The sequence below is a fragment of the Coregonus clupeaformis genome, chromosome 34 (genome assembly GCF_020615455.1).
Source record: "Coregonus clupeaformis isolate EN_2021a chromosome 34, ASM2061545v1, whole genome shotgun sequence".
In the NCBI taxonomy this organism is placed as follows: Eukaryota; Metazoa; Chordata; class Actinopteri; order Salmoniformes; family Salmonidae; genus Coregonus; species Coregonus clupeaformis.
Window position 1 is genome coordinate 23,487,163 of NC_059225.1, and position 12,659 is coordinate 23,499,821.

General features: G+C 40.0%; 1 protein-coding gene across 1 annotated transcript in view; it reads right to left on the bottom strand.

Annotated features, from left to right (window-relative positions):
- The window catches only part of LOC121549972 (cadherin-18), a 222,335-nt gene that overhangs the window by 36,034 nt on the left and 173,642 nt on the right, over window positions 1-12,659 (bottom strand). Inside the window, exon 8 of the mRNA XM_041862003.2 lies at window positions 6,203-6,339. Within this exon, the coding sequence (XP_041717937.2) occupies window positions 6,203-6,339 (137 nt within the window). The remainder of the gene's footprint in view (window positions 1-6,202; window positions 6,340-12,659) is intronic.

Sequence of the window (12,659 nt, forward strand, 5' to 3'; positions counted from 1 at the left end):
CCAATATCCAGCCACTTCACACAGCCATTGAAGAGGAGTGGGACAACATTCGACAATCAACTGCCTGATCAACTTTATGCGAAGGAGATTTGTGGCGCTGCATGAGACAAATGGTGGTCACACCAGATACTGACTGGTTTTCTGATCCACGCCCCTTCCTTTTTTTTTAAGGTATCTGTGACCAACAGATGCATGTCTGTATTCCCAGTCATGTGAAATCCATAGATTAGGGCCTTAAACTGACTCATTTCCTTATATGAACTGTAACTCAGTAAAATCTTTGAAATTTTTGCATGTTGCGTTTATATTTTTGTTCAGTGTACATGTAATGTATATTAAGTGCTCAATTTACTGAAACAGTTATTGATAAAACAGCTTATCAAAGTCACTCGAGGTGATACAAGATAGCACTTGTATGTCTTTCTCTATTGCTCGGCATCATGTTGAGATGTTCATGCCTAGAGAATTTTCTATCTGCAATAGTGATACATTATCCCTTTTTTAAATGTTATGATTACTGCAGTATATCATATGGCAATACTCGTACTCTGAATTTACAATCTGGAGAAAAAGCTGTAAAGCACGGTATATTCTCCACTTTATACCAGTTTCCCAGACAGAGATTAGGCCTAGCCCTAGACTAAAAAACACTTTCAATGCATGGAAATAAACCATTGAGAATACATGCAATAAACAGACCAATGGAACGCAGAACGTGGGGTATAGAATGAGGACACCATCATTGGCGGCCATTAAAAAAATCGGATCTAACAAAGTGGATATTCGTCAAATCCGTCATGATTTACAGTATGTGTTCTAACAGACCCACAATGTGGATACAAAAATCAGATGTTGATATATTTGGCTATTTTCACTGCAGAATGTAGAAGTTGTCATTTTCGGCTTTAGAAAAATATCTGGTGAATGCTAACTCCCGTTTGCATAAGCTGGTAGCATAACACTAACAAATTGCTGTAAATTTACAGCAAAACTTTTGTGGGTTAGCTACTGTAATTCTATATTACAGTCCTGTAAAGAGCAATGCATTATGGGGGTTCAATGGCATTGTGCTACACTGCTGTAAAATTACAGCAATTACAGCAAATACAGTAAAGTGCAATGTTGTGGGCAGCAAAATAATCTCTGGCTCATTAACATATTTTGAGCATCCATTAGTGAGAATGCTGTACCCCACAGAATACATTTACTGGAATTCTGTACCAACCCAAATAATACAGGACCATACTGTATTTTTGGACTGTAGAAACATTTTCTGGTAAATCTACAGTCATTTACTGACTACTGTGCTATCAGTAATTCAGTACCACCCCACAGCCTTTTGTGGGTGCATGGTATTTTTGTTAAAGTTCTCTAATTAACACTGAGGTGTGCTTTATAAGAGGCTGTACTAGTTCCACCTGTTAGAGTGCTATACCAATTGAAGTGATATGTGGTAGTAGTTCCCTAGCAATTAAATGTATATAGGGAACAGATCAGAGTGCCAGCAAGTCGCAAACCTTTAATGGGGGAGTGTTTAGGCATGTCCTTTTGATCTATTTCGCCCTGTATTCGCTGCCAGTTTGGAAGCCTTTGTTTAGGCCTCAAGAAGTGCAAGTGATATAAACACACCAAATATTTATTGGTACGCTGTAAAATATAATTACATATTCACTTTTAACAATTGCTGTAGTTTTATTAAAATGTAATTGAACAAAGTACTGTTATGCTGTATATTTATTGCAGCATTCTGTAAATTATGGTCCATTGTGGAACATTTTGTGAGAGAATCGCTGGCTCACTAATATATTTTGAGGCGTGCCTGTAAGTGGCTATATTTGATGCACCCATTAGTGAGAATGCAGAACCAATTTAACTGATTTGTGGTAGTAATGCCCTAACAATTTAATATATATAGGACATAGATCAGAGTGACAGTGGGTCTTAAACCTTTAATGGGTGAAGATTAAGTCATGTCCATTTGAACGGTTATGCCCTGTGGCCAGTTTGGAAGCCTTTGTTAAGGCATCTAGTACTGCAAGTGACATAAAACACAAAATATTCATAACTATGCTGTGATATACAAATAACTAGCAGCCAACCTGCTTGCACTAATCCCATGTAATAACAGTAAAATGCCAACATGATTACAGTAGCATTTACTTTCTTACAGTATAGTAGGCTAATTTTAGTGTCATTGCTTTGCATTTTCCAGTAACTTACTGAAAGCTGGTGGCAAGTTACTGTGAATATTACAGTAACGTCATTTGCACTAGCCAGAGATGGGCAAAGATACATTCAAAAGGTATCTTGTTAGAAATACTGGATATGTTGAAGACCAATGTATCCTTAATCCGTGCGTCAATATAAGTAACATAATAAAAAATCCTCATCAAAAATCCGTCAGGTTAAGCTAGAGATATTTTTTGCATGTGCTGCGTCTCAATCCACCGCATCTGCCTATGTTGGCCTTCCGTATCTGCGGTAGAAGGTGGCCGAGCTACAGCAGCCTTCTCACTACTTCTGTAGCGTCCGAATGGTTTGGCCTACAAACTATTATGAGAGACGTTTTGATCTACGACCCTCACAAGTGTCACGGGACTCATCTGAAGTCAGTAACGCTGATGTGCCAATTTCTGTCTGTAGCGTCCGAACCGTTTGAGCTACAAACTAATATGTATGACGGGACTCGTGACTCGTCTGAAGGTAACCCATACAAACAAATGGAAAAATAAGGGGTTAAATATGTGTCCAAAAACACAAATATTTCCTGAGCTTTTTTGTATCTCCTAGATATAGGACAGACACGTCAAAACCTTATTCCTTATGATACATTTTTCTACTGTCTTTTTTTGCCATTTATGAATGTGTTATTCAATGCGTTTCTATGGGCTATAGTAGTAAAGGCCAAATTTCTATATTTTATCAAATCATTAATTTTTATTTTTTATACCTAAAGGGGTCCTAAAATTCCAAATCAAATAGCTAAACGGTCCATGTTATGGCCATCTTAAAACAATTCCCTATGTTAGCTTAGTAACCCCTGCCCCAATGGCTTAGACTTTGAGGTTACCAACAACAACATTCCCAGTAAGGGTTAAATTAACATTTTCAAATCACACTACTGGGTATTATTCTACTGAGCTCCACCCAAAAACGAGTTGTATTTTGATATAATTTGGCCTTATTTGGGGGCGGAGTTCATTATAATTTTCGGTGGAAAAAGTTGTGTGTGTAAATGTAGGGGTACCCATGGTGCTGTAAATGTCCGGTGAGAGAAATGTCCGGTGAGAGAAAGGCATGTTGAGGTTGCCAGGATCATAGTAATGCAGAAGGTGTCATATGCTGAGGCAGTGAAGAGAGTAATAGAGGAAGATGGGTCCAGGGTGAAGGATCCTAAGAGGATCCCTGTGAGTAGGCCGAGGTCAATACAGTGCTAGGAATAACTGTACCACAGGAATGGAATGTCAATCACAGAGGATAGATGTGGTGGCAGCTGCAGAGAATTACTTGGGTGTACGAGATTTTACTGCAGAAGAGTTAAAAGGTGTTTTGAACGATAGTCTCCCGTACTCCCAGGCTGCTGGCCTGTTGCAGGATCAGATAGGGCCAAAGTAGTGGAACAGTGATGAGGTTTTAATGGGTGTAGGGTTAGTTGGTAGGGCAATTTTTTCACAAAGTGTAATGAATTCATACTACAGAATAGTAGGCTGATACACAGCCAATACAGTAGGTGGCGGCATGTACCTATGACATTTGTTTGCGGACCGCCATAATAAAGAAGAAGAAGAGCGGTCACTGAATTGTTTGATGAGCATAAACTATGTAAACCATATGCCATGGCCGTCTCAGTCAACAGTTCTCAACCCAATTGAACACTTATGGTAGATTCTGGAGAAGCGTCTGACAGAGTTTTCCACCACCATCAACAAAATATAAAATTATTGAATTTCTCATGGAAGAATGGTGTCGCATCCCTCCAATAGTGTTCCAGATACTTGTAGAATCTATGCCAAGGCACATTGAAGCACTTTATGTTGGTGTTTCCTTTATTTTGGCAGTTACATGTAGATATCATCAAGATAAGTGCATCATCACCCCTTTGCAATGTGATGTCGGAGACTTTGATACCATTCTGATACTGAAGTAGTGCAGTTAGAATGCTATGCTGTTAGATAGAATAATGATATAAAGTATTCTAAATACTTGTATCATAAAGACCTTGTTGATATAGTGACATCTTCTTGACATGTATATCATGTGGGTTTGTATGAGACATACTTAGTTCAATCTCAAGTATACACAATCCCTTACAAAAAATGATTTGTTGCGGCAAACTTCCCGTAAGTTTGTGGCAAATTTACTGCAAACTAAATAGTGTGCCACAAAATGTTGCCAGAAGTTTGAAAATGTTTGCCACTATTGGTGAATTTGCAGCAAAACATTGGCAACAATAATATTTATTGCCACTAGTGGCAAACAGTGCGCCAGAGGTTTTTGTCTGGCAAACAATTCTCTCAAGATTCTATTTGAATCTGTGGCAAACTTGTGGCAACAATATTTATTGCCAGTAGTGGAAAACAGTTTACCAGAAGCCGTTTCTGGTGAACACATGAGTTCCAAGACCAGTAACCGTTGACGACCAGTCAGGGGGAGAAGAAAAATCTGTTGGAAAAGGGAAACCAAGCTATCTAAGTTACCCACTGAAGTTGTCCGGTGAGTGTCTTACCTATTAATTAAACTACCTAATAAACTTAAATTGTGTTAGCCAATTAATGCCTGGTTAGCAATGTCATGTTTTATAGGATAGATTGAAACTGATATAGCAAAACAATCTGTCAGCACCAATGACTGTCTAGTTAGCTAGCTAGTGTCTAGAGCTTAGCTACTGGGCGGCAGGTAGCCTAGTAGTTAAGAGTGGTGGGCCAGTAACTGAAAGGTTACTGGTTTGAATCCCTGAGCCGACTAGCTGACAAATCTGCCGATGTGCCCTTGAGCAAGGCGCTGAACCCTAGTTGCTCTGGATAAGAGCCTCTACTAAAATGTAGCTAATGTTAGCGAAAAAGTTTTCAGTAATAGTTTTCAGTATCCTAATGTTTTTATTTTGTGGTTTGTACATTTTTCAGTGCATGCATTACAATGCAAGTGGAACAAACTATATTTATGAGAAGAGTGAAGGGCATTGATGACCAGAATTTGATAAATAAAGCATACATATTTTAATTGTGAGTGAGCGTGCCCCTATTCCTTCTAATTGACCAATAACATCAATAATAATAATGGTTTAACTGTTCAATCTGAGACGGAGCCTTTGTCAATCACCTGCTTTAACAGCAGTGAGCCTGAAGTGCTTAATTCTGTGGACGGGATATAAACAAATTGAAAGCTGTTTTAAAGTAATTTTTTCAACACTTGAGGAGCAATCTTGCACATATTCATGACTCATGCATAATTATATACTTTTAAAGGCCAAAATAGTGTGAAAATTGTACAAATGTTTCATTAAATGTGCTATGAATAGACTGTTAAAAGCTTTGGCAAAACAACATCTCTATAGTTGTGCTTTTAATAACAGAACAGCATTTTGGAAAAGATAACGGAAATGACACATTAGAGAACCAGAATGGAATTGCTTTATAATAGGTTATAAAACACAATCATTAATGGATCATGTGGCTACGTCCCAAATGGCACCCTATTCATTTAGTGCACTACTTTTGACCAGAGCCCAGAGCCCTGTGGAATAGTGTGCCATTTGGGTCACATACTGTGACACATCAACCCCACAGCAGTGATGTCAACAACTTCATAAGTCAGGCATTTAGCGCTCAATCACCTCCTTCAAACCCCAACGAATCCCCTCATTTCAAATTCAACAGTGACATACATACCAATTCATATTGAATCATCTCCAAATCTGATCAAATGCAACCATCTAGGCCTATACCTCAATACCATCAGTAAATCATCGTTTGTGAAAAGTCTATAGGGAAGTTTAATAGCTTTGATGAGGTCAGAACAAGAACATATAAATGGATTGACCCTTCTCAAACCTCTATACGGTGGATTTTATATTTTAAGTTGGAAGATTCCCCTACCCCTTAGAAACACGCACACACACAGGCATGTATGCACACACGCACAGACACACACATACACAGACACACACCCTGCTGCAGTATGAATGGAAACCCTGGGTACCTACCAACCTCTGAGGCCATCACAGTAATGTTGTGCCACGGCATGTCCTCCCGGTCCAGACTCTGAGTAGTCTTTATAACTCCGCTGTCCATGTCGATGTTAAAATACTTATCTCCGTGTTCACTGCGGTCGATGAAATACCTATTTTGAGGAAAGAGAGGATAGTTTAAAAACGCATGAATACCGCATCTGCACAGTCTAATACAAATGTCATGCACACCTGAGGAAATGGGAAATGCATCGTGATGCAATAACAAATTACCCTTGAAGGGTTGATGTCAAATGTATCCCTGTGTGCCATGGAGTCTACGGTCCACAGTTTACAGTGCAGTACAGTGTTGTTGCGTCCCAAATTGCACCCTATTCCCTATTTAGTGCACTACTTTTGACTAGGGCCGATAGGACTAGGGCCCATAGGACTATAAACACTATAAACGGAGACCAGGACCCATAGGACTGTGTCAATCTAAGTAACATAATAAAAAATATCCCCATCAAAATCTGTCAGTTTAAGCTACAGATAGATGTTTTTTGCATGGGCTGCGTCTCAATATGCCTATGTCGGCCTTTAGCGTCTGCGGTTGAAGATGGCCGAGCTACAGCGGTGCAGTGATGTAAAGCACTTACGTATACTTTAAAGTACTATTTAAGTATCTGTACTTTACTATTGATATTTTTTCAAATTTTACTTTTACTCCACTACATCCCTAAAGAAAATAAATAATGTACTTTGTACTCCATACATTTTCCCTGATTCCCAAATGTACTCATTACATTTTAAAATGCTTAGAAGGACAGGAAAATGGTCCAAATCACGCACTTATCAAGAGAACATCCCTGGTCATCCCTACTGCCTCTGATCTGGCAGACTCAGTGTGCCCCTGACAATCCGTAAATAAAAGAAAAACAAGAAAATCATTCCATCTGGTTTACCTAATATAAGGATTTTGAAATTATTTATACTTTTATCTTTTAATACTTAAGTATATTTAAATGCTTTTAGACTTTTACTCATGTAGTATTTTACTGGGTGACTTTCGCTTTTACTTGAGTCATGTTCTATTAAGGTATCTTTACTTTTACTCAAGTATGACGAATGGCTATTTTTTCCCACCACTGCAGCAGTGTTTGTCAGACCTTCTCATTAAAACGTCTGTAGCGTCCGAACGGTTTGGCCTAAAAACTAATATGACCACTCTAAGCTCTCCGTTTTGCGCTTCAACCCCCACGGGACTCGTCTGAAGGTAACCTATACAAATGAATTAAATTATGGAGGTAGTTTTGTGGCAACAAAAATCAGGGGTTAAATGTGTCCAAAAAACTTAAATATTTCCTGAGCTTTCTCATATCTCTTAGATATAGGACAGACACTTCAAAACCTTATTCATTATGATTTATTTTTTGTGATTTATGAATATGTTATTCAATGCGTTTCTATCGGCTATAGTAGTTTGACATTTTATTCATTTTGCAGACGCTCTCCAGAGTGAGTGCATACATTTTCATACCTATTTCGTAGTAAAGGCCAAATTAAATATTTTATCAAATTATATATATTTTTTATATATATACTTAAAGGGGTCCTAAAATGTAAAATCAAATAGCTAAATAATCCATGTTAAGACCATCTTAAAACAATTCCATATGTTTGTCTACATTCAGCTGGTTTCCTTATGATTGTTATTATGTATGAAATGAACACTGAATGTGTGGTTGGTCTAATTCAGTCTTGGTTCTTAGAACTAATATACATTGGCAATTTTCAATTGGCATGGAAAGAAAGCAGTAATTGCGAGATGGAGAGAGGGGAAAAACAATAAAGCAAAGGATTGCATTCATTTGCCATAATGAATTAATTATCGTAAGCGTAGCTTGCTTACAAGTGTAGAAGGCACTCTCGGCAGAAATGCTGTCATGGTTTATTAAATGCTCATGCTTACGAGTGCTCAATGACTTCTTGATGGAAAGAGGGATTTTACCAGCAATATTCAAGTGTTTGGTGATTACTTCAGAGGAATTAAAAACAGCATGGGCGTTTGTATGACCATGTGACTCCATTAAACATGTCTAAATAGTTACATGTTTTTAAGGGTGATATTTTGACAGCACAAATGCCTAAACACAACCTCATATTACATAAATTGCTTGGTGTGGTGGGTTTTGCATCAATCTACAGTGGGGGAAAAAAGTATTTAGTCAGCCACCAATTGTGCAAGTTCTCCCACTTAAAAAGATGAGAGAGGCCTGTAATTTTCATCATAGGTACACGTCAACTATGACAGACAAAATGAGAAAAATATATCCAGAAAATCACATTGTAGGATTTTTAATGAATTTATTTGCAAATTATGGTGGAAAATAAGTATTTGGTCAATAACAAAAGTTTCTCAATACTTTGTTATATACCCTTTGTTGGCAATGACACAGGTCAAACGTTTTCTGTAAGTCTTCACAAGGTTTTCACACACTGTTGCTGGTATTTTGGCCCATTCCTCCATGCAGATCTCCTCTAGAGCAGTGATGTTTTGGGGGCTGTCGCTGGGCAACACAGACTTTCAACTCCCTCCAAAGATTTTCTATGGGGTTGAGATCTGGAGACTGGCTAGGCTACTCCAGGACCTTGAAATGCTTCTTACGAAGCCACTCCTTCGTTGCCCGGGCGGTGTGTTTGGGATCATTGTCATGCTGAAAGACCCAGCCACGTTTCATCTTCAATGCCCTTGCTGATGGAAGGAGGTTTTCACTCAAAATCTCACAATACATGGCCCCATTCATTCTTTCCTTTACACAGATCAGTCGTCCTGGTCCCTTTGCAGAAAAACAGCCCCAAAGCATGATGTTTCCACCCCCATGCTTCACAGTAGGTATGGTGTTCTTTGGATGCAACTCAGCATTCTTTGTCCTCCAAACACGACGAGTTGAGTTTTTATCAAAAAGTTCTATTTTGGTTTCATCTGACCATATGACATTCTCCCAATCCTCTTCTGAATCATCCAAATGCACTCTAGCAAACTTCAGACGGGCCTGGACATGTACTGGCTTAAGCAGGGGGACACGTCTGGCACTGCAGGATTTGAGTCCCTGGCGGCGTAGTGTGTTACTGATGGTAGGCTTTGTTACTTTGGTCCCAGCTCTCTGCAGGTCATTCACTAGGTCCCCCCGTGTGGTTCTGGGATTTTTGCTCACCATTCTTGTGATCATTTTGACCCACGGGGTGAGATCTTGCGTGGAGCCCCAGATCGAGGGAGATTATCAGTGGTCTTGTATGTCTTCCATTTCCTAATAATTGCTCCCACAGTTGATTTCTTCAAACCAAGCTGCTTACCTATTGCAGATTCAGTCTTCCCTAGCCTGGTGCAGGTCTACAATTTTGTTTCTGGTGTCCTTTGACAGCTCTTTGGTCTTGGCCATAGTGGAGTTTGGAGTGTGACTGTTTGAGGTTGTGGACAGGTGTCTTTTATACTGATAACAAGTTCAAACAGGTTCCATTAATACAGGTTACGAGTGGAGGACAGAGGAGCCTCTTAAAGAAGAAGTTACAGGTCTGTGAGAGCCAGAAATCTTGCTTGTTTGTAGGTGACCAAATACTTATTTTCCACCATAATTTGCAAATAAATTCATTAAAAATCCTACAATGTGATTTTCTGGATTTGTTTTTCTCAATTTGTCTGTCATAGTTGACGTGTACCTATGATGAAAATTACAGGCCTCTCTCATCTTTTTAAGTGGGAGAACTTGCACAATTGGTGGCTGACTAAATACTTTTTTTCCCCACTGTATATGGTAACTGAATACGATGGCAACAAAAGTTACTCTCCTGGTAAACTGAAATTCTCCAACAAAAATTTGGCTGCCAATTATTCACATCTCAGTGTCCTGAGATGGACGACATTCACTAATGGCTATTATTCCTTATAGGAATCAAGGGTTTAGGTCAAGTAAGTCCAGGATTGGGCAGGTTACTTTATAAATGTAATCCGTTACAGGTTCTAGTTACCTGTCCAAAATTGTAATCAGTAACGTAACTTTTGGATTACCAACTCAGTAATGTAAATGGATTACTTTCAGTTACTTTCGGATTGCTTTCCCCTTAGAGATTCTCTAGTACTTTTGTATACTTTTTAGCCAGTTCTTAAAGTAGCGCTCACGAGACAAAGGTGGTCCCCAAAAATTGCCTACTACCTCATATGTGCACCACGTCATTGTTCTCGCTCTCTGCTGTGTGTGCATCTTATTAGCTGTCACTCAAATGGTGAGGAGCTGAAGCTCATTGGCTAGAACTCGAATTGCTAGGGGGCTGGTCCACGTGCGGGAAAATGGTGCCAGACAGCTTTCAGTAAACAGTTGCTTTCAAAATAGGGATTTTGTGACTAAATGAGGTAAGACAGTAATTCTGCTCATACAGTTGAAGTTGGAAGTTTACATACACTTAGGTTGGAGTCATTAAAACTTGTTTATCAACCACTAGTTTTTTCGTATTCAGATAACTCCCCAACCATAGGGCTTTATTAAAAAGATGTTAGTACTATTACAGAAGACCATTCACAGTGCACTACAAGTATGACACAGGTTATTACTCTCTGTAACTGTTATGGAGTTGCCAGAGACCTCTCATCATGGAGGTGTCAGATCAGACAGCACCTTGGTCCTCAGAGGGACTTGAAGACGTTGCCATGATGATGAGGACTCACCACCTTGTTTGGCGTTTAAAATGTGTCAATAACAAAGGGACCTGAAACAGTCTTAACAATTCAAACTACTGGCCTTATTTCCTCGTATCTTGAAGGAACATAAATGATACATGAGGCAAAAGCAGCATCAGCGATCAAAGAGGGAGAGAGAGACTGCTATTTGTCCCCAACAGCCAACCACCAACTCAAGGAATATTATTTTGTGGCATTTTTCTTTTTCTCAGTTCAAATGGATTTCATCCAAACATTTCCCATGGTCTCTTCCTGTCTGGTGGTGAACAGTGAGACAGAGAGCTCTAAGAATTAGATGAGGGGGAGGACCCTTTCATATGTAGATTTCCTTTTGTTTACCACCAATCCCTTTCAAATATCTTAAGTCTTATGTTGAATCAGTTCATTTAAAAAATGACAGACTCCGTCAGCATCTCTATCACTCCTTGAAAATTTATTATAGATACATAAAGGGTCTTCATAAAGGGTCTGGCTGACTGAGCTAGCCAGCTTGTCTTTTGCAGACATGACCGGAAAGAGATATGGCCACAATAACAGTTGAGGAATTCCCTAAACCCCTTATGTACAGTGTGGTGTTTCACCAAACCAAGATCTTATATCATGTAATAGGGACTATTAGATCGCAATCTATTGGTGTATGGGTAATATACCGTATCTGATATGAGGTTATGTCGCAACTCCCTCTTTATTTCTTGGAATGTGAAAATGAATACAAGGTTTGTATAGACTGAATGGCCCTAAGCTTTTAGACATGATACTGGGAGCCCATGCCATGCAAACTAGGAAAGATGATTCCTATTAGGACACTTGAAGGGTTGTAGGTTTATTAAAATCATCAAAGTCTTTGCACATAGGTGTACATGCATATTATGTGTTGTCTAATAGTGTTATGATTTACCTGGATAAGAACCCAAATGCAGATCAGTACACCAAGCCAGAGAAGTTTTAACAGGTTTATTTACAATGTTCAAAGTCCAGGTTTCCAAATATAGGGGAAGAGCAAGTCCAGGTTACCGGGAGGGTAACAGATCCAGATCAGGGCAGGTGTGGTACCGTAATGTCCTAGTGTCCGTGGTGAGTCCAAAAGAGAGGTCCGGTAATGGAGAGCAGGATGGTGGTGGCAGGAGTGAAGCGGAGGCAGGAGTCAGGTTCCAAATATATGGTCGTCTTGACTATGATCTGACGATGAGTGGTAAGTTTGACCGGGTCTTAAAGGCTGAGGTGATTATGGTGAATGAGCTGCAGCTGGAACCCTGACTCCCGCACACCAGACTTCACTCCTGCAATCAAGGACAGACAGAGGGGAGGGAGAGAGCAGAGAGAGAGCTACCTAGCAGCAGTAGGCCTAACAGTACCCCCCCTCTACGGACGCCACCTGGCGGCCGACGGGGTTTATCGGGATGTAACCTATGAAACTCTCGGACCAGAGCAGGATCCACAATGAAGCTCCTGGGCACCCAGGAACGTTCCTCAGGACCATAACCCTCCCAATCCACCAGGTACTGGAAACCACGACCCCGGCGGCGAACATCCAGAAGTCGCCGGACAGTGTAGACCGGACCCCCACCCACGATCCTGGGCGGAGGAGGGGACGAGAGGGCGGGCACAGAGGGCTAACCGACACAGGCTTAATCTGGGAAACATGAAAGGTGGAATGAACCCGTAGGGAGGCAGGAAGCTGTAGCTTAACCGCGCAGGGGTTGACAATAGACAGTATCTTGAACGGTCCTATAAAACGAGGCGCCATCTTCTTAGACT